The sequence below is a fragment of the Oxyura jamaicensis genome, chromosome 2 (assembly GCF_011077185.1).
Source record: "Oxyura jamaicensis isolate SHBP4307 breed ruddy duck chromosome 2, BPBGC_Ojam_1.0, whole genome shotgun sequence".
NCBI classification, from domain to species: domain Eukaryota; kingdom Metazoa; phylum Chordata; class Aves; order Anseriformes; family Anatidae; genus Oxyura; species Oxyura jamaicensis.
Window position 1 is genome coordinate 154350855 of NC_048894.1, and position 27772 is coordinate 154378626.

Sequence of the window (27772 nt, forward strand, 5' to 3'; positions counted from 1 at the left end):
TGCAAACCAATCTGTCACAATCTCCCTTGCAGTCTCGCGTGAAAGGCAAGGTTGACAGGAATCTCAAAAATTCCATGGGAAAACTTCTGGAAGAGAAGAAACAACTGCTTCAAATCTGCCCCAGATTTGCTGAGGATGGATGCTGTTTCTGGACTGCTGATCATATAATGGACACTATCAGCCTCATTAGCATCAGAGAACCAGCCACTTCATCCCAGAAGGCAATCGAGTTGGTCAGCCTTGGTCTGCACTTGTTAAGTCCACGTTGACTGTGCTCAGTTAGCTTCTTGTCATTCCTGTGCTTGGAACCGTCTCCGTTATCTCCTCAGGAACTAAAATGAGGCCAAACAGCCTCTAAAACCCCAAATCTGACTCTCATCTTTCTTTTAGGGGGGCAGTCTCTTCCAGTCATCCAGGAACCTTCTTGAAATGCCAGTCTGGTTTCTCTCGGTGTCCCTTTAACAGGAAAAACACCATGTCCTCCAACAGCCTGCCACCTCAAAATCACATCTGCACGCCACCTACAGAATGTTATTCAACAATAAAATAATTCTTTCCTTCAAAGTTCTCCTCCTTACCAACACACCCAAATCCCTACGTACACACAGAGGTATATGCAGTCAGTAACGTACATAGGTACATAAATTCAGAATTGTGGGCATGGCAAGCCAAGAACTAATGACATTCTTCACTGTCCAATCAAGTTCACTTTGACCGTTCGTTCACACCTGCTTTCCTGCTGTCCTACTAATGGATGTTAGCACATTCTTACATTCCCATCTCATTTTAAAAGCCTCAGCAGGTCTGCAATACAGTTCAGACATTACAGCCCGGCAGACCTCTCACTTTGCAGCACATCCTCTTATGCTTTTATTCCAAGCACTTCTGGAACACGGGCAGCTTTAATCACAGTGACCTCCACTCTAATATATAACATAGGTTTGATGGCATTATATGGTTAGGAGCAGTAAATCTCACAGATGTAAGATGTTTTGAGACACACATCATGCAAAAATTCTTCTCCTGCCAATCAATTACTTTTTCTTTTCATCGAAGCAGAATCGCTATTAATCACTGGCGTGACATTTTTCCCGCTCCTTCTTCCCCCATCTGAAGGCAAGTGCAAAAGACAGGATATAAGGTTCTTACGTGCTCAGTTTGCTTCTTTGATTTTCACACACCTTACCAAGGGCCTTGCACCTTCTAGAAACCACATCAAAATTGTGAGGAGTAAGCGTTCTCAGCATGCCAAGCCACGTTCAGTCTATCTCAGACTGGATTTCAGTCTATTCTTTTAAACACAATTTTCCCTGAACTAATTTACATCCCAAATGTAAGCTGGATAACTGCTTCATTTGTGTGCACAATGAGGCACATCGCAATTCCAATATAAAACTAGAAAGACGATTTTCAGTATGATTGACGTTTCTGGTGCAAAATTTGAGCAGGGAAAAGAATCTGGAGTTGTATTTGTTCATTCCTCATCAGCTTCACAATTAGAAGACACCAACTACTTGCCTGAACTGATTATGAGAAAAGTTATTCTCAACACACTGGCCAAACATAGTTCCTCCACCATTCGTAAAAGCATCCGCATTACTTCAAAACTCTTTGAAAGTTCAGCTAAAAAACTGTGCTACTAAAATTGTGCAAGAAAGTAAAAATATTAAGTAACATAGCACGTGACTTTTTTTAACTCGTTCAGTAACTTTAATGCTTAACAGAGCAGTAAGTAAAAACTATGAAAAACCTTAAAAATGGAAAGTTTTCTCCAAGCAGCCAAACCAAACAACCTCGGCTTTTGTGTCTCAGATTTATCATAAGCTGCTTTATGATTTACTGGCTATCTTGTGAACTTTTCCTTATTTTGTAATAACATCTATGTGTTACAACAGAATCCTGTTGCTCTTTCTCTTAATACGAAGCTTATCTTAGTGGCACAAACCCAACGTTCAAGTAGCTCTGCATCCTACAATGGGCAGCAGTGCCTGTTGAAGTAGGACTGTGACGAGGAAGGCAACAGAATGGTCATTACTCATTTTTTCCTCAATATTCAGCCAAGTTTTTAAAACAGGCATGGCATTAAGGTCATCTTAGGGGCTGGAACTAGATGGTGTTTAAGGTCATCCAACCTGAGCCTTTCTCTGATCCTTACAATAGCTGCCTATCAAATGCAGCTTTCCATTTCACTTGTTCCATGTCGAACCTGTCTTGCCTTTCTTAACTTGGTCTCTTGCCCTTCCGACCATTTGGTAGCGGTGAATTTTACGATTTAAATCAGCACATTATGAAAACAGTTTGTTTAGAACTTCACCTGGTAAATTCTCCCAGCTACAGAGATCGATAATGCTGATTCTATCTTCTTCAAAAGCCCCAAATACTAATCTTTCCACATATTTTGCTACAAAGTTCACTTTATGTTCAATTTTTCAGCCAGGAATGATCTGTAATTCATGCCAATGTCTAGCAGAAAGCTGATACGCTCAATGACAATGAAGACGTACTAAGAAACATATTGATCTGTTTATGATTAGGGTAGTTGTATAAAAGTCAAGATAGCTTTTTTTGATCTGTACTTAATGAATTTAAAGGAAAAGAAAAATTCACAACTGCTGCCCATGATTTACAGAAGCTCCTTCCCCAGCTCCATAGAAGTAAGAGAGTAAAAGCAGACCTTAGGCATCTCTTTCCCAGCAGGGCGGATGACACCACATCATCCCAAACCCATAATGTATCACCGACATTATTCGGAGCCTTTTACTGCTTCCTATTTACAGCCCTACAGTCCAACCACGTGCAAAACCAAACCCAACAAAGCCAAGATAAGCCAAAGCCTTGCAGCTCCCCTGCCATATAGCTCTACGTCTTCAGTATTTAGAGAGAACGAATAACGCCGTCGAGTCCCAGACTGTGTTACCGCTCAGCAAAGATTTCCCTAAGCAATCTGCAGGAGCTTGGACTGCTTGGGTTTTAGGTCCAAAAGGAGCAGCCAAGGGTCCTATGAGATCCCTGGGCTCGCTCAGCCTCTAGGCCACCAGCCGTCAGCTGTGGCCACCGCGGGAGGCATCTAGAGGGAAGAGCGCCTCCCAACCCCATGCTTGGGGCACAGAACCCAAAGGCAGAGCCAAATGAACTTCTGCACATCTAATTCCACCTTTCAGCACACCGACCTCAAATGGAGGAAGATTCTGAATTTCTTAGAAAGCAAAACGCCACCCTCAGCAGCAGCACTTGCGACAGAACCGAGAGCGTGTGGCTGCACATTCATAATCCAGTTAAGTGTCTATACATTGGCAATCCGACATGAAACAAGAATCAGGAAAGCCAAACCGCCGGCATTAAAAATAAATGCAGGCAAAACACAGCCTCATAGAGTATCTCCCATACCCAGCCTTCAGAACACGTAACACGAAAGAAGCCATTGTATTTCCCGAAAGAAGTAAATACACTGATTTTCGTTTTTTTCATGTCTTTTTCCGCACGTATGGTTTCTTTTAATATGATGTCTAGCTTTCTTCTTCCTTGCCGTGTGAAAATGTGTTAGTATATTGAAATGTTACCGAGCGTATACAGATGTATAGCTTCTATTTGAGCGGCTAGGGGAATGGTAACCATGGTGCTGCTTCCAAGAATAGAATTATCATCTGTAACAGCACTCATGCTGTGGCAGTTGACAGAATGGTTATAAATATATCTATTAGCAGCCTGAGCTGAATCTTTAAACAGCACTACAGGGACAGCAGTTGGCTAAAAATAGCTTGACAATATTGCATTGGAGCACTTGTCCTCAGAAACACTTTGTCACACACACACAGAGCGAATTTCAATGTTTTTTCTGCACGAGGCTGCAAATGAACATCTGTGGCACACAAGAGACAGACAGCGTGACATTTCGTGACCTCCCTCCTCCCCGGAACGCTACAAATAAAAGCACCGCGCTGAAATCTTGAAAAGGCTGCTCCGAAACACCAAGTAACGCCTAGAATTCAAAGCACACGAAGCAAGGGCAGAATCAAAAAACATTTTACAAGGAAAAAAACAAAAAACAAAACAAAAAAAAAAAAGTGGCAATCAACTGCACACAAATCACGTGTCGGAGCTGCTGGAGCTCGGCTTCGTTCTCATACACTTCCAGATAACTGCAACATGGAAATGATGCTTACACAGTTGTTGCTAACAACTGGATGAGCTAGCATTCAATATTATTCAGGGAAAACTGTCTGCAAACAGATTTCTGTATTCAGTAGCCATGAAGTCAGACACACATTGTCCAAATAAATAAACACATAAATGTATTTTTCATTTCCTTTTGTCAGGGTTTTAATCATCTTACCATAAAATGTTTGTGCCCACAGATGATAGCAGTGCAGTAATACTAACGGGGCCGTGTAGGGGGGCTGGTAAAAACAAAATCAGGATGGGGCTGATGAAAAAAAAATCAATAAACAAGCTTCCTTTAGTATTCAGGAAAATGTTTACGTGTCTTTAAATTATCAAATGAAAACAGAGGCTGCTGATTTCCTCATGAGCAACTGTACATTGGAAAGCATGGAAGTTCAAAAAAAAAAAAAAAGATAAGAGATGATTTTTACTTGCAGAGTAAATAATGTCATATAAGAGAATATTTTAGCTGAGGAGTCGTCTCTGGAGGTCTTTTGGTGCAAGCCTTTCCTCAAAGCAGGGCTACGTTAGATGAGAGCTGTTTAGGGGCTCAGTCGGTGAAAGTCTGAACACATCTCTGAAGATGGAGGCTGTGCAGCATCTCTGAGCAACCATTTTGTGTCCGAGTGCCCTCAGTGTGAACAAGAATCTTCCCAATATTCAACTGCAATTTATGTTCCAGCTTGTTTCTATCCTTGCTCTCTTTTGTATTTTTTTTTTACTGTGCACTTGTGAGAGGAGTCTGGCTCCCTCACCTCTCCACTCACCTACCACGTAACTCCCTTTACCACTGAAGATGGTAGCGATCCATTTTTCTCTTCATGTCTCATGGATTCCAGTGCTCTCCACTGGACTCACTCCAGCCATGTCCACATCTCTCTTGCACCAGGGAACCCAAAAGTGCCCTCTGTCCTCCAGCCATGGTCTCACAGGTGCTGAACTCTGCTGCCTGGAGTACCGTGGTGTAAGTATTTAATTTTAGTTTAGTGTCTACCTGAGTGTTAAGCTTCAGTTATAGGGTTTTAGCGGGTATTACCTCAATTCCAAATAAGAAATTAATTTTAAACAAAGTTGAAAGCACACTGAACTTGTGTTCTTCATCCGTAAAGGCTACAACTTCAACGTACGCTCCAAAAATGCAAGTGAAAACAAAACACTAGGAAAGAAAAAGCATCCCTCAGCCAAAATGAAATCTGTATTTTAGAGCAGGTTTATATTACCCTTCACACCTTTTTGGAAGATTATTTGAGGATGAATTACAGTTCACACAGAACAACTTCCATGAGTTGTGTCCCTCTGAAAGCCTTTTTTTTTTTGTAAGACAACTTGTCATGAAAACTCAAATACTGAAAATTAAGCCATACGGTAGTCAGGGACTAATATTCAGGCAAGGAAATTCGTCTCTTGGGATAATTAGAATTACTGTTTTCATAAAGCACATAGATCAACTCGATCATCGCAGTAAACTTAGGGTGCAAATATCATTAACGCTTCTACATGGATTTTATCAGCTATATTATCAACTAAACATCGGTCCTCTCTTCAAAGTTAAACCACCTCCGATCTTTTTTCTGCATCTGTCACGGAGGAATTGCAACGCGTTGCATACACCACAACTCTGAACTTCTGAAAATGTAAGCAAGTACTGACGCTACTACTCCAGCTCTCTTTAGGACATTTGTGCATCTGCCGAGTGATGTTACTGCCACCGGGATTTTTCCTGAATGAGTCAACGTGTGATGCTCCGAAAAGGAAAGCAATGCCTGATCTGGTTAGGTATTTTTTTCAACCAGAAAACATCACGACAAAATAAGGCATTAGAATAAGCAGCACCTTGCTAGCGTTCTCCTAAAACATTTTTGGGGTAACCAAGTCTTAAGAGTACAATAAAAATCAGTCTGAACCTGTGTTTAGTCTAAAAGAAAGCAATTTCTTTTCCACATAACTTCAACGTCTACTGTAATAATGCTTTTATTCCAATGGAGATAAAGGGTTTGATAAAAGTTCCAGTTAAACTTGTGCCACAAATTTAAACCAACTACTACGATATTACTGTACGGCCCTGTTCTGGTATAAATCTTTGATCACGTAGCATTTGACTCTTAATGACCCTGTTTTCCTCAAGTGGTTTGTTCGGTGTATTCTCTTAGAAGTAAAAAAAAAAAAAAGATCAGCTGTTTTCTGGATTTATTATAATTTAATCAGAGAGTCTCAAATTAATTCTCAGCAAGTATCAATTGGATGGCTCAGTTTACAAAAATGGGTTTGCTTGGATAAACCAGCAGTTCCTAAGCACTAGTTGCTGAAGCTAAAAAAAGTACAGTTAAAGTTCATCACAGGGGGAAAAAAACCACTATTCCATAAAACAACTTCAGAGACAGCAACTAACATTTATTCCAAGATCTAGCTGACTATATTTACAGTTGCCTGATTTAAATTTCAGTCACAGTGCCATCTGGTGACTATTTATACTCATACATTTTAAATAGATGGTATGTTTTAGGCTCATCCAACTACCTCTTGTCATCCATTACCCTATGTTAGCCTCCACATCTCTCCTGTCTGAAGCTTTACCTGAAGGAGAGGACAGAAGCAATCCTCTATGAACCCAAAAGGTACAAAATTTCCAGTTTGGATGTTCTTCTTGCAAACTTAAAAGTGTGCTAGGAACATAGTGCGCTACATGGTCAAAGTACACATTAACCACTAAATTTTATGAATATTGCTATAAGTAATAAGGTTTCTGTTGATGAGAATGAGCTGCACGATCTCAAGAAGGAGATAAATGGAAAGGTATCCTTTAGATATCCTGGAATTTGCCCTCTAAGAGCCAGCTACACAAAGAGAAACACTGCTGAACTTGGTTTTTCAAGTTCTATTGCTAAAACTACCATAGTTTTAACTCAAAAAGTAGTGGCAGATAAATAGTTTTTGTGCAGATAAATGAGAATTTGAAGTATAAAATACAATGATCAGTTTGTGTTCACATATGCAAAACCAAATAGACTTGCCAGGCTCATTATATATTTAATTTCTTTTAGAACAATTTGTAGAACCGATGAGTGAAGTTCTGACGCTTTGATGAAGATTGTAACATGGGAGAAAGATTTCTCATATTGGTGTTGACCTCTATTTTGTCCCCTTCCCCCAGCTCACAACAAATACTCCCATTGTTACTCACCCTTCACCCCTTCGACAACAGAATGAGCAACAAGACTATAAAATAAGTTGCGTTTGTCCTTTCATACCTGTCTATTTTCCTATGAAGGGAAATGCTTGGTTATACTTGGTAACGTTTTTCCTCAAGTGTTTTTCTACAATACAAATGTGCTGTAAGAAAAATACCTAGTTGGAAAGTAAGGGAGTAGAAACATTTCAGCCGTTAACTGTTACATGAAAAAGACAATAGCTATTGAACAAAAAACACAGGTAGATTTCTCGCTCTCGTTCCTTCTTGTATAACAAGATGCCACGCAATACATTTCAGTTTTTCAATAATCATCAGATCTCAACTACATATGAAACAAGCCATGTGTACTTCATGAGTTAGAAAACGAATTTGCTCCATTGGTGCTTACAGTTATTAATACTACTTCCATTCTCGGTAATATTCTCCATTAGGCAGAAATGCTGTTCAAAAAAAAACAAAACAAAATCCACTACTTCTGAAGGTTCCAGTGCAAGAAGCTGTTCAATTTCCAAACTTTGACCCAGTAAGTTGAATTATTTTGAGCATGCTATGCAGGGCAGTAATTTCTGATAAAATTTGCTTTCAGTAAATCAAATTATTAATTTTTTTTTAACACTGCTTCATGTTTTCTAGAAAATGGTTCGCACCCGGAGATACAAGTTTTGTTTTTCAAAGGTAATGTAACCTCTTCCTGACAACGAGCATACAAAATTACATGATGAGCTGGGGGGAGAACCCATCTTACTGCAGGAATATTAATTCAACTCATCTGTTCTTTCAGGTTAATATTCTAGAGTGCCAGAGAATAATTTTCTATTCACTTGATTGAACATTGATTAGTCACTAGAACCTACGCCCACCTCCATGGCCTGATTGCCTACAATAAACTTCATCTCATCTACGCTGGAAACGTGGAGTCCTCTGACCACCGTACTGCCCTGGCTGGTAATGGGCCAGAAATTGCATTTCTACTGCACTGCACTGAGCTTGCAAGGCCCGGGGGATGCTTGAGCAACCTGATAAGCTTCTGTGGGGAAATGGCACGCTTGGTACACAAGGGAAGAGCAGTGGATATTGTCTATCTGGACTTCAGAGAGGTTTTCAACATTGTCCCCAGTAAGATCCTCATAGAAAAGCTGTAGATGAGCAGAGAATGAGGTGACAATGAGGTTGACCCAAAACTGGCTGAACAGCCAGGCCCCATGGGCAAAGATCAGTTGCACAAAGTTTAGCTGGAGGCCAGCGAGCAGTGGCGAACCCAGGGGTCAATATCAGGTCCAGTCCTGTTTAACATCCTCATTAATGATCAAGATGATGGGGCAGAGTCAGCTCAGGGTCTGAGAGACCCTCGGAAAGTCTGCAGATGATGAAGCTGGGTAGAATGGTGGATTCACCAGAGGGCCACGCTGCCATTCAGAGGGCACCTCTAGAGGTGGGCTGGCAAGAATTAAATCAAGTTCAACAAGAATCACAAAGACCTGCACCGGGGGGGGACCACCCCAGGTACCGGGACATGATGGGGCCACACAGCTGGGACGTGGCTCTGCAGGAATGGACCTGGGGGTCCTGGTGGACACCACGCTGGACATGAGCCATCAAAGTGCCCTTGCTGCTAAGAAGGCCAATGGCATTCTTGGTAGCATTGCCATGGCATGTAGGAGCCTGTACTAAAATGGAAAAGTGGCCTCCTAAGAGTGTACTGCCCTGAGTCAGAGTGAGTATGGTCTTGAAAGTGAGACTCTTGATCCTGTTGTTGTGCTGATGGTGTTAAGCCAATGGGTCTTCTGCTGTCACCACAAATGTTTACATCAAGAAAGCACCGTTAACAGAAGATACTGTTCGAGGCAACCCTACAGAAGTGTACTTTTATAGTAGGGGAAAACCTATTCAAAATCCCTCTTCTGCTTAATTCAAACTGAGCCATTCCCAGCCACTGCCATTACTACCAACCTACTCACTGTACCGAGGCATTGGTATCAATTTATAAGAAAAATCTCCCTCTTGACAAGAGAAATTTACCACAGAGCTATTGCCACATCCCAACCACTACGTCTCATGTAAACTCTCAGAACTGGAACATTCAACACAACAGCACAGGGTCAAAATTCAGCTCTCAATACTTCTACTCAGTAGAAAGTGTTTAGAAACCATCCATAACTACATGTAAGCTGTAAAACAATATAAACCTGTAAACTATATATACCTGTAAAGCTTCATACCATCTTAATCAGTAGAAAACCAGTCCCCAAATTCATATTAAACTAATAATGGCGTTTGTTCGTTTGTTTTTAATTCCACTACCAAGTTAAAACTAGAAAATAGGAACACTGGCAGGCCTAGTTAGGCACACAATTGAAACAGACTTCTGAAAATAAACATATTAAAATGCTCGACTTAAGCTTTCACCTAAATAAGCATCTACAAAAGTAGCACATTTTCAAGCATGTGTTAAACAGAAACAGCAGCAGCCAACTTTCAATTTTAAATGAACAAATTTGTAAAGTCGCTCAGAAAGAAGTAAATTAAGAACTGACAGAAGTGACAACTGAAAGTAGTAGAGCTCAGTATTTTTTTCTAAATATAAAACAGGACTGGAATATCTTCAGTTTCATTTATAAAAGCTAGCTATATTTTTCTTCTTTTAAATCTACCTATGTGTATACAATTTGAACTGGCATTAATCAGTTTTAAAGTATGTTTCATAATGCCGAATTCATTCACTTTATCTGGCAATTTTCACATTATTTGTAGCTTCTGCAGCCCAAAACCTCAGCCACAGGCACTGCTACCCCACCAAAGGCATTGCTACATGTATTTAATCAAAGTAACATGATTTTGCAGGGAATGTACAACCTAAGGATATTACAAAAACAAAAGCACAAAGCAACAGAACCTGAAGACTCCATCAAACAATAATCTGGGCTTACTAAGCAGGTAGCCTTCATGAATATCCCTCCAAATATCAGCAGGTCCAAATATCACTGCTACACACCGAAGCATTTTAATTACCCATGTATTCCTACTACATGCTTACAAACCTTAGTTTTCCTTGGGCTTTTTCCCTGTAAATGTAGAATCATAGGATGGTTTGGGCTGGAAGGGATCTCAAAGACCATCTAATTCCTTCCCCCTGCCTGTCAACAATTAAACTATTAACTTTGTGGTAACTTTGGGAAAACTGCATTTTGGGGACATGGTAAGAGGCTCGATTTTCAAAAAGATTTCTTTACAAGAGGCTCAGATTCCACTCAAAAACCACACCAGAAGTTGCTGGGATGCTGTGATAATTTAAGCTGAATTTTATCCAAATAGCATGCAAGTCTGGGGACGACATAAGGATTAATGCGTTTAACACTTGCCAGGACTGCCATAACACTGAAATGTCCTCCTGAATTAATCTCAGAGCAGGTGCATCACTTTTTCAAGGGGTTTTCAAGAATGAGCACTGACACACACATCAGTTCTAACTAGATTGCTTTCAAAAGGCCAGTGACATAAATAGACAGTTATCCGGCATGTATTGACACCGTTGGTATTTTTAACGTGACATTGTTATCACAACAATGATACAGAACTATGTAAGTTTCAGAGCCACCACCTCTTCAAGTTCCTAAACGAAAAAGTGAAGGAAATATGAAAACCTATCCAAAAAAAAAAGGAAACAAAATTATGCTGGGGAAGGGGAGGAGAAATGTTGACAATTCACGGTTATGCTTATCTGCAGTTAAATTAATTTTGTTTTTATTAGAGTTAAAAGCCTCTAGCTGCACAATAAACTTTATTCTTTCTAGGAGATCAGAGATTTCTTTTCACTTTTTGCCCTAAATATTTATTAAAGATGCAGGGCAGCAATTTGCTATGGATTATATGAATATAAACTGCAAGACAGACCTGAATAAATGTCAGTGGCGAGGAAGTAGGGGAATTACTGAAAGAGTAATGATCGCAGTCGTTTTAAGAACTTGGACACTGTCATGGGATACCAAGAAAAAGGCAAGTAATATTCAAATTTCCATATTTTTACTTTTTATTTGCTTTGCAGTGATCTTTTTTCCCACTGTAATCGATTGCTACTGAGTTAATGATGGCTAAAGCAAGGATAAGCACAGAATAGATTACCTGAACGGAATAAAACAAGTAGATGAGAAGCACCATCCCCACTGCCAGTTCAATGGGAAAAGTGCACCTTTGTCTCATGATACATAAATGTTACTCAAATTAGTAACCATGCACACACTGGAGTCAGATACAGAGCAAATCTTAAGGTATAGCCCTATTTAATAGGGCAATAACCAGAAAACCCCTTCTTATTCTTCCTGTCCTGTCAGTTTTAGTTCCTGTTTCTTATTGAAAAAAAGAAACATATTCTCATAATACAGAGTGTAACAGTCATTAAGACAAAATATCCCTCATTCTTCACCGTAAAATTCATTTAATGGCAGACTTCACTCAACCTGTACTCCTTTCAGTTCAGATTTCCCCAGACAACCTCAGCTCCCCAAACCCCACTGCTTCTTCTGCTCCATATTAAAATCCACATTTGATATTTGCCACAGCTGCAGCCAACCCCTCCAGATCCGAACCTACTCCAGAAGTAAAACACTGCAGAGAAACCTGCAGAGTAACTCGAAAACTGCAATGTCTACCTTCTGTTTAATTGCTTGAACATCAAATATAGCCCTGAACAAAACCCCCAGAAAAAGTGCAAGGAGATGCATTTCCAGTTACACCGAGGATGATATGGAAATCTCTTGGCAGAATCTGCTACTGTTCTTCAAAGCTTTCCTAATTCATAAACAACAATAAAAACTAAGCCCAGCAACCTATTTACACAAAGAAGTAGGAAAAACATAGTTATCGTGTACAACGAGCTAAATTCAAGGCGTATTAGGTTAGAAACATAAAAGGCCCTCTGTAGCTCTTCACAAGTAGCCACCCAAAAGTGGAAAAAGGAGCTAAATGATCAAAATAAAACATCCTTTAAGGAAGGAATACAGCAGGGAAAAAAAAGAAAAAAAAAATGAAAAAAAAAGAGGTTAGAGAAACTGTGAAACTGTGTTGAGATGTAGCATTGCAAGATACTCATATGCCAATCCATCACATTTGTTTAGGTTAGTCCAAGACTAACACTTCAGCCTGGCTGACAAAATTGTAATGAAGTGTTTCACTACACTGCAGGCTTCAACCATTCGAGCACAAACCACTAACAGCTCCTCATCCTGCAGCGTTCGGAGTTGTTAATTTCAACCTCTTCAAAGCCTTTTTTCTTGTCTTAAGAGAGCAAGTTTACAAAGAGCATTTTCCAAAGTCTTCCTCATCCTCTGGCCTGAAGGTTTCTGCTTTTTTTAATGTTTCACTCTTAAAAATTTCAGGCTTCCTGCAGGGAAAGCACACTGAACTGCATCGTTCTTTACTGAGATATGAAAAATGGCTTTTTAACTCTTGTGAAGTCAATTACGTTTTTAATCACTGAGAAGATTCCAGCTAAGTTTTTATTTTGGGGTTCATTTTTGCAGGGACATGAGCCTGGTAAGAATGCATTACGTTCACCATGTTCACCAGATCAGCTATTTTATTCCACTGTTACACCAACTAGGAAAAAAATAGTCCATATTTAGATGTCCATCTGAAGATCTTAAAGAAGCTGGCTCATCTAAATCTTTTCTTATCTTTTCTTTTTTCTTTTTTTTTAATAAGTACATTTATGCTTACCCCCTATTCAGGTGATTTTCAACTATAATTGAGCATGTTCAAATACATGAGAAAATGTTGATTTTCAGCCCCAGGCTGAATGGCCTCATTGTGCTGCAGTCTAGGAACGTACACACCGTAAGAATTTTGGGAAAAAGAAAGGAAAAAAAAAAAAAAACAACACACACACACAAGCAGGGAGACTTTGCTGAACCTAGAAAGAAAGCTAAAAATTAAGATGTAAAATGAAAACGCAGAACAATCTCAATTACAAACTGACTTCTATTCCCATTTGATATTCTTTCACATATCCTTAAAAAGCCTGATGTTCATACAGCTTGATTTTCTGAGTAAGATGGCAAGCCCGTAAGCTGAACAAACAAGGAAAAGAGAACACGAGTTGAATCTTACTAACTTTCACACATTAGGCTACTACAAGGTACTAAACAGATGGCAAGATTCCTGAAAAAGAAGGCCAGGATTTTGTACATGGCAAAGCACTTCAGTGAGTAGAAAATACTATAAGAAAGATGAGGGGAAAAAAAGCTAAAAAGCTACAGTTTAATTACAAAATACTAACCGACCCAGCATAAATAAGCAATTCTAGAAATGGCTGCCATGGAGCCAAATGGAAGCACAGGGCAGTGGTGTGAAGGAAGTGCCAAACAGAAACCTGGAGGTATCGAAGTGGGGGAAGATGCTCCCACATCACTGACACGGCCCCTGCTGTGAGCTGGGTGTCACTGCACCAGCGCTTAGAGGAGCACCTGTAAATGTTGTCCAGAACGCAGAAGGTGTTTTCCTCACAGTGGAATTAGCAAATTGATGTCTGGATTTCTCCTTTTTCATCTTCCCCTAAAACTTTGTTCCTGGAATATAAAAACTTTACCTTATTCCTTGCTCGTCCAGGGGCCCTTGGGCTGGACATAGTATATACAGAGACCATGTCCATATAGTCACAGTCATGCTTTTAAATTCAAATGTCTTGAAAAATATGCACTGAAAAAAATGCTCGGAGGTAAGTGTGAGAAATAGCCCCCTCTGGTTACACGGCTCCCTTGGTTAGCTGTGACTCACATCCCCACGGGAGCTGGCTTTCACAGCAGGGACTTCTCAAAGCGAGTGACTTTCCAAACAGAGGGAAGGTAAGCAGAGCTGCCTCTACATCATCTGAGTGTTTTTGGTTTGGGGATGGCTGGGTGTTTTTATTATCGTTTTGCTTTTTTCCTCTGAGTGGGAATCATAGTCAAAGTTATTATTCACTTAAACACAGGGCTATAACTGCTCAGACGTGGGGACAGCTATTTCTTCTTCTCTGCTGGCTTCTCAAGCAGTCTGAATAACACCCAGTTCAGTGGCACAGGATACGGTAATCCAAGTATGTATTTATTATTATTATTATTTCAGTTAAAAATTGAACTAGCAGCTAACGTTCCCAATTCCATTCCATCTGCACTGCTCACGCTTGGATATCAAGCACAAAGAACCTACAACAATCAAACCATTTTACTCCTTTTGTAGTAGAAAAATCGTCAGGAGGAAATTTTGCCTTACACCTTTGTGGCAGTACCAACACAAGAGAAACCCAAAAGGTTAGTTTCAAAACTGCAACATACAAAAAAAAAAAAAATGTACATTGCAATCTGTAAAACTGGTTTTGTCCTTTTACAGATGTAACCCAAATAGCAGACATAGTTCTTTTTGGAAAATCATCAACGAGCTGTACAATAGTCCTGGAAAGGTAATGCCTTCCCTCTTTCTGAATATGACGTCTGTGTCATATGCAACATTTTCAAATAGGACTATAAAAATTATTGGGACACACTCCCTGACAGTAAGTAGTGGGAAGATGCCTAGCACAGAAGGCCCTTCAATCGCTTCAAAACACAGGGGTGGAAACTGGACGTGGACAAATCAAGACTAGTGGTAAAATAAAAGATATGAGCATGCCACCACTAAAGTAACCGTTCTAAGGATGTACAAAGAGGTGAGTATCTTGAGAAATGGGCTCACATCGTCTATTTCTTACTCTATTCATGGTGAGGAACATGCGGTGGTTATAATGGAAATATTCCTAACTGCACACCTTGTATGATCTTGTGCAAGTCCTTTACTCCCTGTTCTGGTCTGTCAGTCACTGTATCAATCACAGACACACAGAATCATCTAGGTTGGAAGAGACCTCCAAGATCACCGAGTCCAACCTCTGACCTAACTCTAACAAATCTTCCACTAAACCATATCCCTAAGCTCTACATCTAAACGTCTTTTAAAGACCTCCAGGGATGGTGACTCAACCACTTCCCTGGGCAGCCCATTCCAATGCCTAACAACCCTTTCAGTAAAGGAGTTCTTCCTAATACCCAACCTAAACCTCCCCTGGCGCATATTGCTGTCAAATGACAGCAATGATAATAAAAGTGTCTGTTATTTACATTTGCATAGTGCCTAACAAAAAATGGGTGGAGTTGTACAAAATGCCTTAATCCTGATAAAGTTCCTTGTACAGTACTCAAAACGTGCTGCCCAGTTTGCAAGTCATTTTATATGAACATATAGCATACCTGAAGGTAAACTTAATGAAATTTATATAAACTAACTACCACTACAAAGTCGCCTAGAAGCCTCCTTGCTCCTGACAACGACTTTATTAAAAAGCATGCATTTTAATTGCTTCTTGCCATTTGTCTTTTCCTGCTGCTCAGTCCTATTTCAGTTAGATCAGTGTGTTTTAAGAGTCCCAGGTTTAAAATTAGCTGGTCGCTATGAGTTTTCCACTTTTACAAATATAATTGCAGAGAACGATATATTGTGTTCACTGTACCTAATGGCTACAATTGATGCACAGCCAAGTCCGTTACCAGTAGTATTTATACCAATACATCATCAAACCACAGATCTCTAAGTCAAGAGGCATAAAAAACATGCTAGGCACAAGCAACATGCGCCAGTGCAAAGGAGTAATTTTTCTACACCAGTAGTCATACTGTTCTTCTCCACTGTGTTCCACCACCAGGGAACAAGATTTTTATTCAATTTAAATCTGGTAACATTAGAAATCCATTACACTATCGGTTTGCACCTACGGAAAATTAGTTCCAAACCAGTAGCAGGGAAAAAAAAAAAATCAAAGAAATAATGCGATTTGATTCTAGAACAAAACAGCATCTCAAAATCCTCGCACTTTCACCTCTTCATATGAGATTTTTTTTCATTAACTGCGTTTCCTCTCACATCATCAGTCACTGCAGTACGCAGCAGAAACAGCAGTTTAATGACAACACGGAGAAACCAGTTTCATACAATGGCTGACAACACGAGTTATAATTCACATCTATTTTATGTAACCCATTTTAAAATGCATTTATTGACACTTTTTTTTCCTCTTGTCCTAGAACTTCTCCTCTACTTCTGGACATTTTACACCCTTGCCATTTTCCAGAATTTTAAGGCTTTTAAATCCAAAATTGTCCTTTCACGCTAACAAAGACAGCCTTCACTGCTTGATGATAAAAGTTACCACGTTATCCTTAGTGCTATGCTGACACATAATTGTACTTACACTGCAATAAGATATAATTGCCTGCATTAAAACTTGGGATTTATTGCTTTGATTCCTGTTTTCACTGATAGCAGTAGAAAGTTTAACAAACGGCGTTATGTTAAGCAATCCCTCAACAAGGACGTTAATCCAAAGCATCTTACTAAAAGCTTGCAAAGTATGGTATTTAAATCCTCTGTTGCTCCATAAGCAGTAAACGTGGAGCTCGTGGAGCTCGCTGTGATGATTATCCAGTCGTTTCCCTAGGTGAAACAAAGTTGGTAAAGTAGATTCTGATGTGCCCTTTCAAAAATGGCTTAGCATCAATTACAGCTATCACATTCTGCGCTTCTAATTTCTTCTGCGGAAAGCTACGGCATTTGACCTACTCTTTTGAAGTCCCTACAGTGATAAATTACTAAACTTCTTTCCCTTTTCTCATACTCCTGGGTAAGATGGCTATTAAGAAAGCCACTTTTAGTGAAACAAACAGTATAACTGAAGGTTCTACTTTTCCCTTAAGACACACTTCAACTCCTTTGGTTAGTTGGCCACAGAGCAGCACAGACCTCCATGGATAAATATGATCCACGCCTGGGATGGAGATATCAAGAATATTTCACAAAGAATGTCATGTCAAAGCTTAAGAAACTGAACTTGCTTGCAGATTTATTTATTCACAAATAGAGAAAAAGCAAACTGGTCTATATTTAAAACAAAGAACAGAATAAAACCTTAGCAATTTCAAACTAATCAAGGCTAGGAGGCTAAGAAAAGCCTGCATGGATTTTAAATTGCATTTATCTCAGCCTTCAGAAAAGCTCTTCTTTATTATCTGTCAATGCACTGGGTTACTGTGGTTAATACACCACAGCAAAAGACTAAATTGGTAACATTTATGAAATCTCAGAAAAGATCCAATGAGTATTTGGCAAAGAGAGATTATCATCTCTAAAATGTGCTCATATTTAAACAAAAATCTAGCATGAGGTTTAAATACCGTCAGCAGCAAATTTCTAGATTATTGTATTTTGAACTTGACCATTTCATGAAGTAAGAAATAAATTTCACTGACCATAACCGAATGCTCCAAAGAGAGGGAAAAGAACCTAAGATTATCCTTTCTTTCGTACCTTTTCTTCCTTACATTCAAACAGGCTAAAGGCACTTAGCAATAAGCTCCAGAGAAGAGCTGTAAATAAAAAGGTGCTAATAGCAGCAGCTACAGAAATTAGGATGCAGACATTGCTTGCCAACAGTAGTGATTAATGAAATGAAAGCCTAAACAAGCAATTTGGGGTGTAAAGACAGCCAGGATGCAAATCCTGCACAGTACCAAAAGTGTTACAGAATTATCTATGTTGGAAAAGACCCTTAAGATCATCAAAAGCCCACCCTTCAGCCTGACCTACTGAGTCCCATCACTACACCATGTCCTTTAGTGCCACATTCACACGTCTCTTAAATACTTCCAGGGATGGAGACTACTAACACATCACTGGACAACTTGTTCCAATGCTTGACCCCTCTTTCAGTGAAGAAATTCTTCCTGATATCCAATCTAAACCTCCCCTAGTGTAACTAGAGATGGTTTCCCCACATCCTGTATCATATCACCTGAGAAAAGAGACTGACACCCTTCCCACTGCAATCTCCATTTAAGTAGTTGTAGAGAGTGATGAGGTCTCCCCTCAGCCTCCTTTTCTCCAGACTAAACAACCCCAGTTCCCTCAGTCACTCCTCATTTTTCAGTCCCTTCACCAGCTTTGCTGCCTTTCGCTACACATGCTTGAGCAACTCAAGATCCTTCTTGTAGTGAGGGACCCAAAACCAAACACAATATTCAAGGTGAGGTTCCACCAGTGTAATCCCTTCTTCAGTACTGCTGCCACACTATTTCTGATGCTGGCCAGGATGCCATTGGCCTTGGCCACCTGGGCACACTGCTAGTTCACGTTCAGTTGGATGTGAACCAGCACCCTGGTCATACAGCTAGCTGGTTGAGGGAAAGGATTGTCCTGCTCCGCTCTGCACTGGTGCAGCCTCACCTTAAGAATTATGTGCAGTGTGGGGTGCCAAAGTATAAGGAGGACATAAAACTGCTAGAGAGTGTCCAAAGGAGGGCAACAAAGATGGTGAAGGGTCCAGAGAGGAAGACATATGAAAAGTGGCTGAGGTCCCTTGGTTTGTTCAGCCCAGAGCAGAGCAGGCCGAGGGGAGGCCTCGTGGTGGCCTGCAGCTCCCTCACAAGGGGAGCAGAGGGGCAGGCGCTGAGCTCTGCTCTCTGGGGACAGTGACAGGACCCGAGGGAATGGCATGGAGCTGGGACAGGGGAGGGTCAGGCTGGGTGTTAGGGAAAGGTTCTGCACCCAGAGGTGGTCAGGTACTGGGACAGGTGCCCCAGGGCAGTGGTCATAGCACTGAGCCTGCTGGAGTTCAAGAAGTGTTTGGACAACACTCTCAGACACAGGGTCTGTTTTTTGGGTGGTCCTGTGTGGAGCCAGCGATTGGACTTTGTTGGGTTGCTTCCAACTCAGGATCTTCTTTGATCCTATTCTATGGTCCATTCTATGGTTCCACGTCCTCTTCTGCCGGGGAACTTTCCAGCCACTCTCCCCCAGGCCTATACCACAGCATCAGGAGGTTATGACCCAAGTGCAGGACCCAGCACTTAGCCGTGTTGCATGCATTACATTTATGGAGTAATTGTTCCAGTTGTAACGTGAGAGAGAAGGCATGCTCTACAAAAACTACTCACCATTACAACACATCATTTTTACCCTAAACAATTGTTTACAAGCTCATTTGGTTACATCTAACACATCAAAATGATTTTTTGAGGTAGGCTGTTTGTTCTAAGGGAAGATTTATAGCAGTAATAGAACATCACTATTAGCATCTAAGTCACAGGTAATATAACATGATGGTACATGATGGTACATGAAAACTTACATGTCTGACTAAATTATTCAGAAGTTAGAAAAATTGTTTCCTCTAGGTATGAGCTTTTCAGATTTGTAACAAAGAAGTCCGCCTCACTTTACAGAGGAAACAAGAAGAGAGACAGAAAGAAGTAAATAAGATATGGGTAGTATTTATTTGGTATGTAAGTGATTTACCTAGTATGTTATTTAGCAGGCTTTGAAGTTATAAACTAACAGCAGGGAGGACAAGGGTGAAGAGATCTGATTATAGAGTTATATACTAAAAGCTACAAGGTAATAAGAGAGGAAATGGAGGAAGAAAAGATGAATTAAACTGTGGGTGAAAGGCAAGCTAGAGAACTGCAGACAGAAGGCCTGCTGTAAAGGCACCTACGGAACTGCAGAAGTTCAATTATGGTAAAATAAAAATTGTTCAAGTAAGATCTTAGAATATTGACTGTATTACAGAACTCTTAAAGGGATTAAGATTTGAATAATGAGCTGAAAATGAAAAAGCTGCCATGAATTTTAAGTGAAATTACATAGAACAACTGACAAATATAAAGCTACTAAACAGAACACATACACAAGACAACTTTGTGTCATACTAAGTAGCAACTGGATTTTGAAACACACTACATTTAATTTCATGCTCACATGGGTTGAATTAAAATCTTGATTACACTTTTAAAACCACAAAAATAATTTCACTGGATATTAGATAAGTATATTTAGGTAATGGAGAGCCTTCACAGTTCTAGCAGATCAGAGCTGTCCTCTTTCTTGGTCTCCCCAAATCTCCTTTTTTGTGCATTTCAGATTCTGCCACCACGTTTTCCCACCAGAGCAGCTGCCTTCCTCCCAGTCAATTCCACACTTCTGGTTAAGTTAAAATGCTAGAAATTGTAATGACAAGTCTAGTGAAAATGATCACAGCAAAATGTTTATCAATAACCATAAATGAATGCATGAAAATACTGCATGAAGTTTTATGAGGATAAAGTGTGGAAATAAACTTGGCCATAAAGTTACTATAATATTCAGAATTAAAGAAATTATTTAAAAGTTTTATTATAATTGAAACCTAGATATCAGATGCTTGAAAAATCTCCAGTTAGAAGAGAATGCAATCCACATTCTCAGGTAAGTCATTCTGGAAGAATTCCTGTGTTGCAAAACAAACTTTCCTGTCCTTAGGGTGAAAACAGATCTTTTACATCTTGCCTACCTTTTTTCTTTTTCTGTAAATATACTTGAGTAAGTTCTGTCCAGAGCCTGGTCTGACTTAACATGAGTCAGTTAGGAACTGGAAGACATGCTGCCACCGAAGAATAGCGCCATGAATAAAACAAGTACTGGCGAAAGGAAGGGTTTATTAGCTGAAGCATATAGTCGGGAGAAAATGGTGCTTTCGACAGGCACGTAGTGAATCTATCCAAAACTTCTGTTTCAATACAATGCAAAATCTAAATGCTTCCTTCATATCAAATAAAATGGCAAAAAGGAAGTAGTCAAAGTTGTAGAACATTCTGAATTGAAATTGCAGCTACTACTACTCTGACAATACTGAATGTAAAACACCAGATGAGATGAATGAACTTAATTTATTCAAATCCAGGGGGGAGTAGCTTTTTTTTCCTCCCATGGCTCTAGAGAATAGCCTTAGTAAAATGCTTTCTTCGTGTTCTGAAGTACAAACCTCTCTAGAGCCCAACAGTGTTCATCTTTTGATGTTACGATTCACAGAATACAGTTGGTGAGCAGAAATAGTGTTGAATATTCAACTATTAATAAAACAAAAAGCACTATTGCCAAACTGCAATATTGCCAAACTGGGCAGGGAAGGAAAGTTAAGTGTGATGAGACCCAGATTACTCAAAAACTGCAGGCTTTCATCCAAACCCAGATCATAATCAGAATTTGTCAGCCATGACCAAGAATTGTCAGCCAATGACCAAGAATTCAGATTTCACTCATTTTTGCAAAAAAACTCTACAGTTATTATTCTCTTTATCTCAAGGGAAACGGTGATCCTTGGCCAGAAAGCAAACAAAAAACATGCTGCTGACCTGGGGAACATTGATTTGGCTCATGGCTACTTGCTGGACAGACTTCAGGAAACGGGACTTGTTTTCTGGTATTTAACTCACAAATTTCTATTAACCAATCAAAAATATTTTTAAATAGAAATTAACTTGGGAAGTGGAAGAGCTCTGACCAGGATTTTATATCGTCTTCCGCAGGCTTGAAAGTTATTAGGAAAATAAATAGAGAGACTTGCATCTTCATTCTTTTTTCTTTGTAATATCTGATGTGTGTAATACCACAGGCACAGAATTTACAAGCACAGTACTCAATTCCAATGTAGGACAATGTTAAAGTAGACCATCTAAGTTGTATTATACATTTGTGCCTAAAATCTCACTGCTAAATACACTTTTATGCAAATAGAAAGAAATAATCTAAATACCAAGAGTGCCCTGCTGATTCAGCATATCCACTAATTTCAGCAGGGTCTAGAACTATTCAAAAATTCTGTGAAAAATCAAACGTTTTATTTACAGGGTTAACCTTAGAATAGCTTCAAGGTATATACAAAAAATGATTTTGAGCTTAAAGCACTAACAATGTAAACCTTATCTCAATTAACAGCATACTTTCATTAAAAATGAAGCGCATAGCCTGAGAAAGGCATGGAAAAAATAGTCCAGTACCTTATTTTAATCCACGCTGACTAAATCAGAAAAGAGACACCACAAACGGTGTATGAAATTAGATTAGCTCTACATCTATTTTAACACGTGGTACCATTTGCTGATGGTACAGGAGGAACACAGTAGATTACACATCTAGATTACTTAAACTTCAGCAGCTGAATCTCTAGAATTGCAGCTCAGGTTCAGTTTGCAGGAGAAAATTCTCCTGAACAGACAAGTTTGAAAACAGGTAAGTAACCGTGAGCTAATGCTTTGTAAATAATAAGGTGGTCCTCAGATTGCCATAGAACTGGCTATTAAATGATGTCTATGATTAACAGCTTAAACCAAGATTTTTTTAAAAAAATCCACAAAACGCATTCAAAGTCTTCTTTCGCCCAACTAAAACTTCTCCATTTCAACTCCTATTTCTGTCTTCTCTAACAGCAGGGCCTCGTAGCCTTTCTCAGTCCCAGATGTTTTCCAGAGAAACCAGGGACACCGTGTTGAACTACTGTGTCCTGATGGCTAATTCTCATTTTCACCTTGTGACCAAAAGGAACTACCAGTGAATTACCTTTACCTGATGGTAGTCACTGTGACTTTAAGGACCAAATTTGCACAGATCTGATTGCTGTATAAAGCTCAGGTCACTAATATGTGGCATTGAGTAAGAGGGTGCTTGTCCCATCACTGGGCTGAACTAGTCTAAGCCAAATAAGCTCAGCTTCCAAGCAGGAAAACCAGTACAGAATTCCCTGGTTTAGAAAGAACGTATTTTCTACTGAGAGATGACAATATTTAATTTTTAAATTGCAGTTTAGATACTTAGCAGCTGAGCATCTAAACAAACTGCACTGTTATTCCAAAAAGTACAAGATCCAGCCATAAAACAGACCGTTTCACCTACCAGTATAACCACGGCAATGCAGAGCTAAGCATGGGCTAACTCACGCTGCAGCAAAGATGCACCCTAGAATGACCAAGGGTTTTCAGACAATGCTTACCAAATTACCCAGTGGTGAACAGTAGGAAAGAGTACATCTGGACATAATATTATACTGTGATATTCTTTTCAGCTTGAGGGTGTAAGCAAGCTTTATGATGAGATCATAAAGCAATTTTTGTACGAAATTTATGAGATCATTGTAACAGTCATTTCCAGAAGCCAGTGCCTGGTTTATTAGAAGACAGCCTGTAGCAAAATTGAATACGAAGATTGCAAAGAAGTTCAAACGCAATACTGGCGATATCCAATATTGAAGCGGAAGAAGAAAAAAAAGGAAGGAAGACTTATAAATATACCAACAATGACATTTCAGAGTCAGCAACAGGAGAAGCATTGATTTCTATTAATGTTCATTTGCAAAAATTTACCTGTCTTATGAAGATTGGTTAATGCACGCCATACAGGATTGAAAAATCACTACTGCTACTGCGTGTTCACAGCAGACATCTATTGCTAAATCGTGAATAAATGCTAGCAGAGTATATCCACAGCATATCCAAATTCTTTAAGATCTGTCTTGTTTCTTAACTTAAAAGTTCCCACTTGCTTCTTACCATAGCCCTCCTCAAACAACTTTAATTGCCCAGACTATTACAAAATTAACCTTAAAACATAATCAGGCAATTGACCCGAATAGCGCTGTGCAGGACACAGCCACAGCCCACACGCACTGAACTGTGTGAGCAACTGAGAGAACCTGAAGTACCTTCTAAGGAGGTTCTAGGGCATTCAGAGAGATTCAGAAACATGAAATATTTTAAGATTCAGGTTCAAAGGGAACCTTGGGCCACCTCTTTTTTATATATCCCAGCTTGCTAGTGTATACAACAGTGTTCCTACCAAGGAAAAGCCTTTACATTTGACAATGAACATACATTTGTGTATTCTGAAAGATACCCTGTCTGAAATCAAGTAAGTCAAAAACAAAAATACAGCAAATTCCTCAGAACCAAGCCAAGATACACTCCGATTCTATTTTTAAATAAAAATAGTTAATTGACTCTATTAATTAGAATAACTGCCTGATATTTTAATTTGGCATTTTCCACTGGTGGATATTCATTATTTTTTTTTCAGCTGAAGAACTCTGTCAAAGTAGAGAGCTGTTGCAAAGAAAAGCAAACGATAACGTACAAAAGTCGTAGCAAAAGCTGGATATAACACCTCACCACAGATCAGTAGCCAAATGTAACGTCATCATCCCGAGGGACACAAATCTATTCAGTTGTGACAGGTAATTTCTCCTGGTTGCTTGGCCACTACCCACTGTGTATGTCCATTTGCACAGAAACGTGATTTCGTGGATAGTCTGGTAAATCTAAAAATATTTCTGAGATATTCTAAATACTTTTGAACTACATAGAGGTTTTTAATACAGGTAGATCAAATGGATGATTTATAGTGCCTTCATAGAGACAAGCTGAAATAATATTATAATTATTTATAACAACATGGTAAATACAAAGGGGAGTTAGAGAAATGGTGATCAGTTAAAATAGAACTAGCCACGACAGTCAGTATACGCTCCATAGATGGTGTTACCCTACTGTGGTTTTCTCCCTCCTCAACCACAATATGGCATTCTTAAAAATTGGAAAAATATAAATCACATCTTTCCTCTCATTAATGTCCCCTGCAATTACGTGATCAGAATGGTATAATTTAGGTAATTAGACATCATTTTGTAGACTTCCTCCAGAGTTTTATTCTGTTGGCTACTTTAACACCCTGATTTTTTATTTTTCCTGTTGATTCTCTGTAAATCATCTCTTCTAAACATACTTCATAGAAATGCAGTCATTAAAAGAGTGCTAGAAGAGATGTGAACACAGTAAATTGTTAATTTCAAGCATGCTATAGGAGCTGTACTACAGTCATATAACAACCAGGCTCAACGCACAGATAACTTTAATAAACGAGGAACCCCGTAACGTTATCAGAATTTGTGTTCTCTTTTCAACGTAGTTTTGGCTACCTGCAAGGTCCTTCCATACAAAATACCAATTAATAAATTCAAACTGCGTTCAACAAACTCACCAATGGAATCAAGTTCATGCATTCCCACCAGACTGTTGAAAGAACACATTCTTGCTTTACAGGTCTCCAAAGTCCTTACAAAACCATCGCAAAGGTCACTGTGAACCTGCAACTTCTCCGTTGCCAGGACAACTGGCTGACAACCAGAAAGTGCACCAAAGGGATTCTTCCATGGGCTTGGTACGTGGAAATTCTGCATTTCTGGATTTTTTTTATTCCCATTTCAAAATAATATTCTCCTTGCTTGCATAAATCGTAAGAGTTCTGTAGAACATAAATTCTTACACAAACTTCTACGCTTGAAAATTAATGGTGAACGCTTTACTAGCTTCAAACTGTTTTCTCAATCATGGTGATTTATCTTTATTAGCAACTGGGAAGTACCTTACTATGTCAAAAATAATACAAAGGAAGCCTTTACTAGTGTGGTTTTTTAATCATCTCATATGCTGTCATCATCCTTTTTGTACTGCAGAACCAAATGAGAGCGGATTGTAGTATTAAAGGTTCAAAAGAAACATATTTTTAAATTAATAGCGGCCCCTGTTTATTCACCAAATAGAACTGTAAATAACCTCACTGGGAAAAAAAGTAAATTCAGCTCCAAAGTGTGTTACTGAAAAAAAAAACAAAGCCCAGGTGTGCTTCTCAGTCAAGGACTTGCCGAGCCAAAATTGCTGTGTACAATTTTGGAGAGAAATTCGAAGGGAATGAATTAATGCAGAACACAGATTCATGTGGGAAACAAACACTATATGGCACGTAAAACATGCACCAAAGTTATGGAAGAGTGCAATGAAGTCCTAGGCTATATTTTTTGTAATCCTCGCTATCTTAGTCTTAAATCATACCTCCTGCAAATCAGGCCAGTAAACTGCAACTGTTCTTATTTCCCTGCTCAAAACAAGCTTATATTTTCAACAGGTAAGAACCTCTTGTTTTGTTTTCAAAAGAAAAACAAACAGTAGCTTACTCCAGGTAAGACTCTCACAGTAAGCACAGTGCAGCTCCTACCCCCAGAGTTGTTCTTTCATCCTGCTACTTTTATTTTTCATTTGGCTCTCTCAATTATTCTGTTACTTACATGAGCACCTCTAAAAGGCTAAGTACTGGAAGTGTGAAGTAAGACTTTGATCCTTTGACCCTTTACTTTTTAATCACAGAACAAACTGTAATCTAGCATAACGAAAACTAAATTTTTCACTTATTTTTATGCCACTTACTTACCTTCACATGACTGAAGTCACCAGCTTTGCTGCTTTCTTGTGGATTCACAGGTTTAGCCTCTACTCTTGGTTTGACAACCTGCCGAAAGGGACTGGAGAGTGGGAGTCCGCTGACACTGATTCCATCTAGAAAAACAATAAATGAAATTACTTTCTCTTTAAATGTTATATTTTATTCCGATAAATCTGTCTGTTTTATTAAATGGAGAGAAAATACTCAAAATGAAACATTAATATTTTATACAAAAAGGAAAAACAAAATAAAGATTATTTTGCTATATTCTGCTCTAGAAGCCAAAAAATAAAGAGGTTTACACATAAAACTGTGCAATTCACAGGAAAAGAAGGGAACTGCATTTGAAAAAAAACACAATAGAGATGTCAGAGTTCATAATGTAAAATTAGTTTTAATGTTTGCAATATTAAAAAAGAACGAAATGAAAGTTTGTGCTTTGCCATGATAATGGCCCTGTTAAATGCTTAATATCTTTTAAAACCTTCCAATATCGAGTCTGAGGATTCCTTTTCCAAATATGTATTTTATAAGAAAAAATATAAATAATTGATGTGTTGTACCATATACTGACATCGAAAATATACAGTATTTCTTGTGTATAACAAAGAATGGCAACTAAGCTTTACATTGTAATAGTGAACAAAAAGCTTAACTGCAATAGAATCTTTGTGGTTTTTTTTGTTTTGTTTTGTTTTTATTTTTATTATTATTATTTTATTTTATTGCTGATAAGCTTGTACATGTTACAGGTAAGTAAAGATGCTGCATTATATTTGGGTTTGTCAACCTCCTGAAGCCACAAACTAAGGACAAGCCATTAAAATACATAATTAAGTTTAATCAAAAAAAAAAAAGAGGAATGAGAAAATTAAAATAATGGAGTTTTAACATACATAAAGTACTAGACTTTTTTTTTTATTCACAATTTCTTATTATTTAGGTTTATATTCAAAGTCCAAAGAAGAGTAGTACTTTGTTCCTCTGTGCTGTGTGAAGCAAATACAATTCACAAACACCAATTAAATACAAACAAAATCTCTTATCTCAACAAACACACATAACTAAACACAAGGGAAATGTGAAATTACTATAAAAAAGCAAACATACTTCCTCTTTGGAAGCTGTCCCGATCAAATTATATCTGCTAGATCCCATTCTGGTTTCACGGATGATCTCAAATCTGGACCTGTTGCAGGTACATTCCTCAAAGGCTCAAAACCAGAACAGCAAGATAAAGCCTGACTTTTTTTTGCTCCATTAAATTTCACTTGTATCCCAGTG

The 27772-nt window shown here is 38.9% G+C and overlaps 1 protein-coding gene across 5 annotated transcripts in view; it reads right to left on the bottom strand.

Moving 5' to 3' along the window:
* TRAPPC9 (trafficking protein particle complex 9) overlaps positions 1-27772 on the bottom strand; it is a 455527-nt gene that overhangs the window by 346600 nt on the left and 81155 nt on the right. For all 5 annotated transcript variants that reach the window (XM_035319324.1, XM_035319322.1, XM_035319323.1 and 2 more), the window contains one exon: positions 26477-26601. In XM_035319324.1, coding sequence (XP_035175215.1) covers positions 26477-26601 — 125 coding nt within the window. The remainder of the gene's footprint in view (positions 1-26476; positions 26602-27772) is intronic.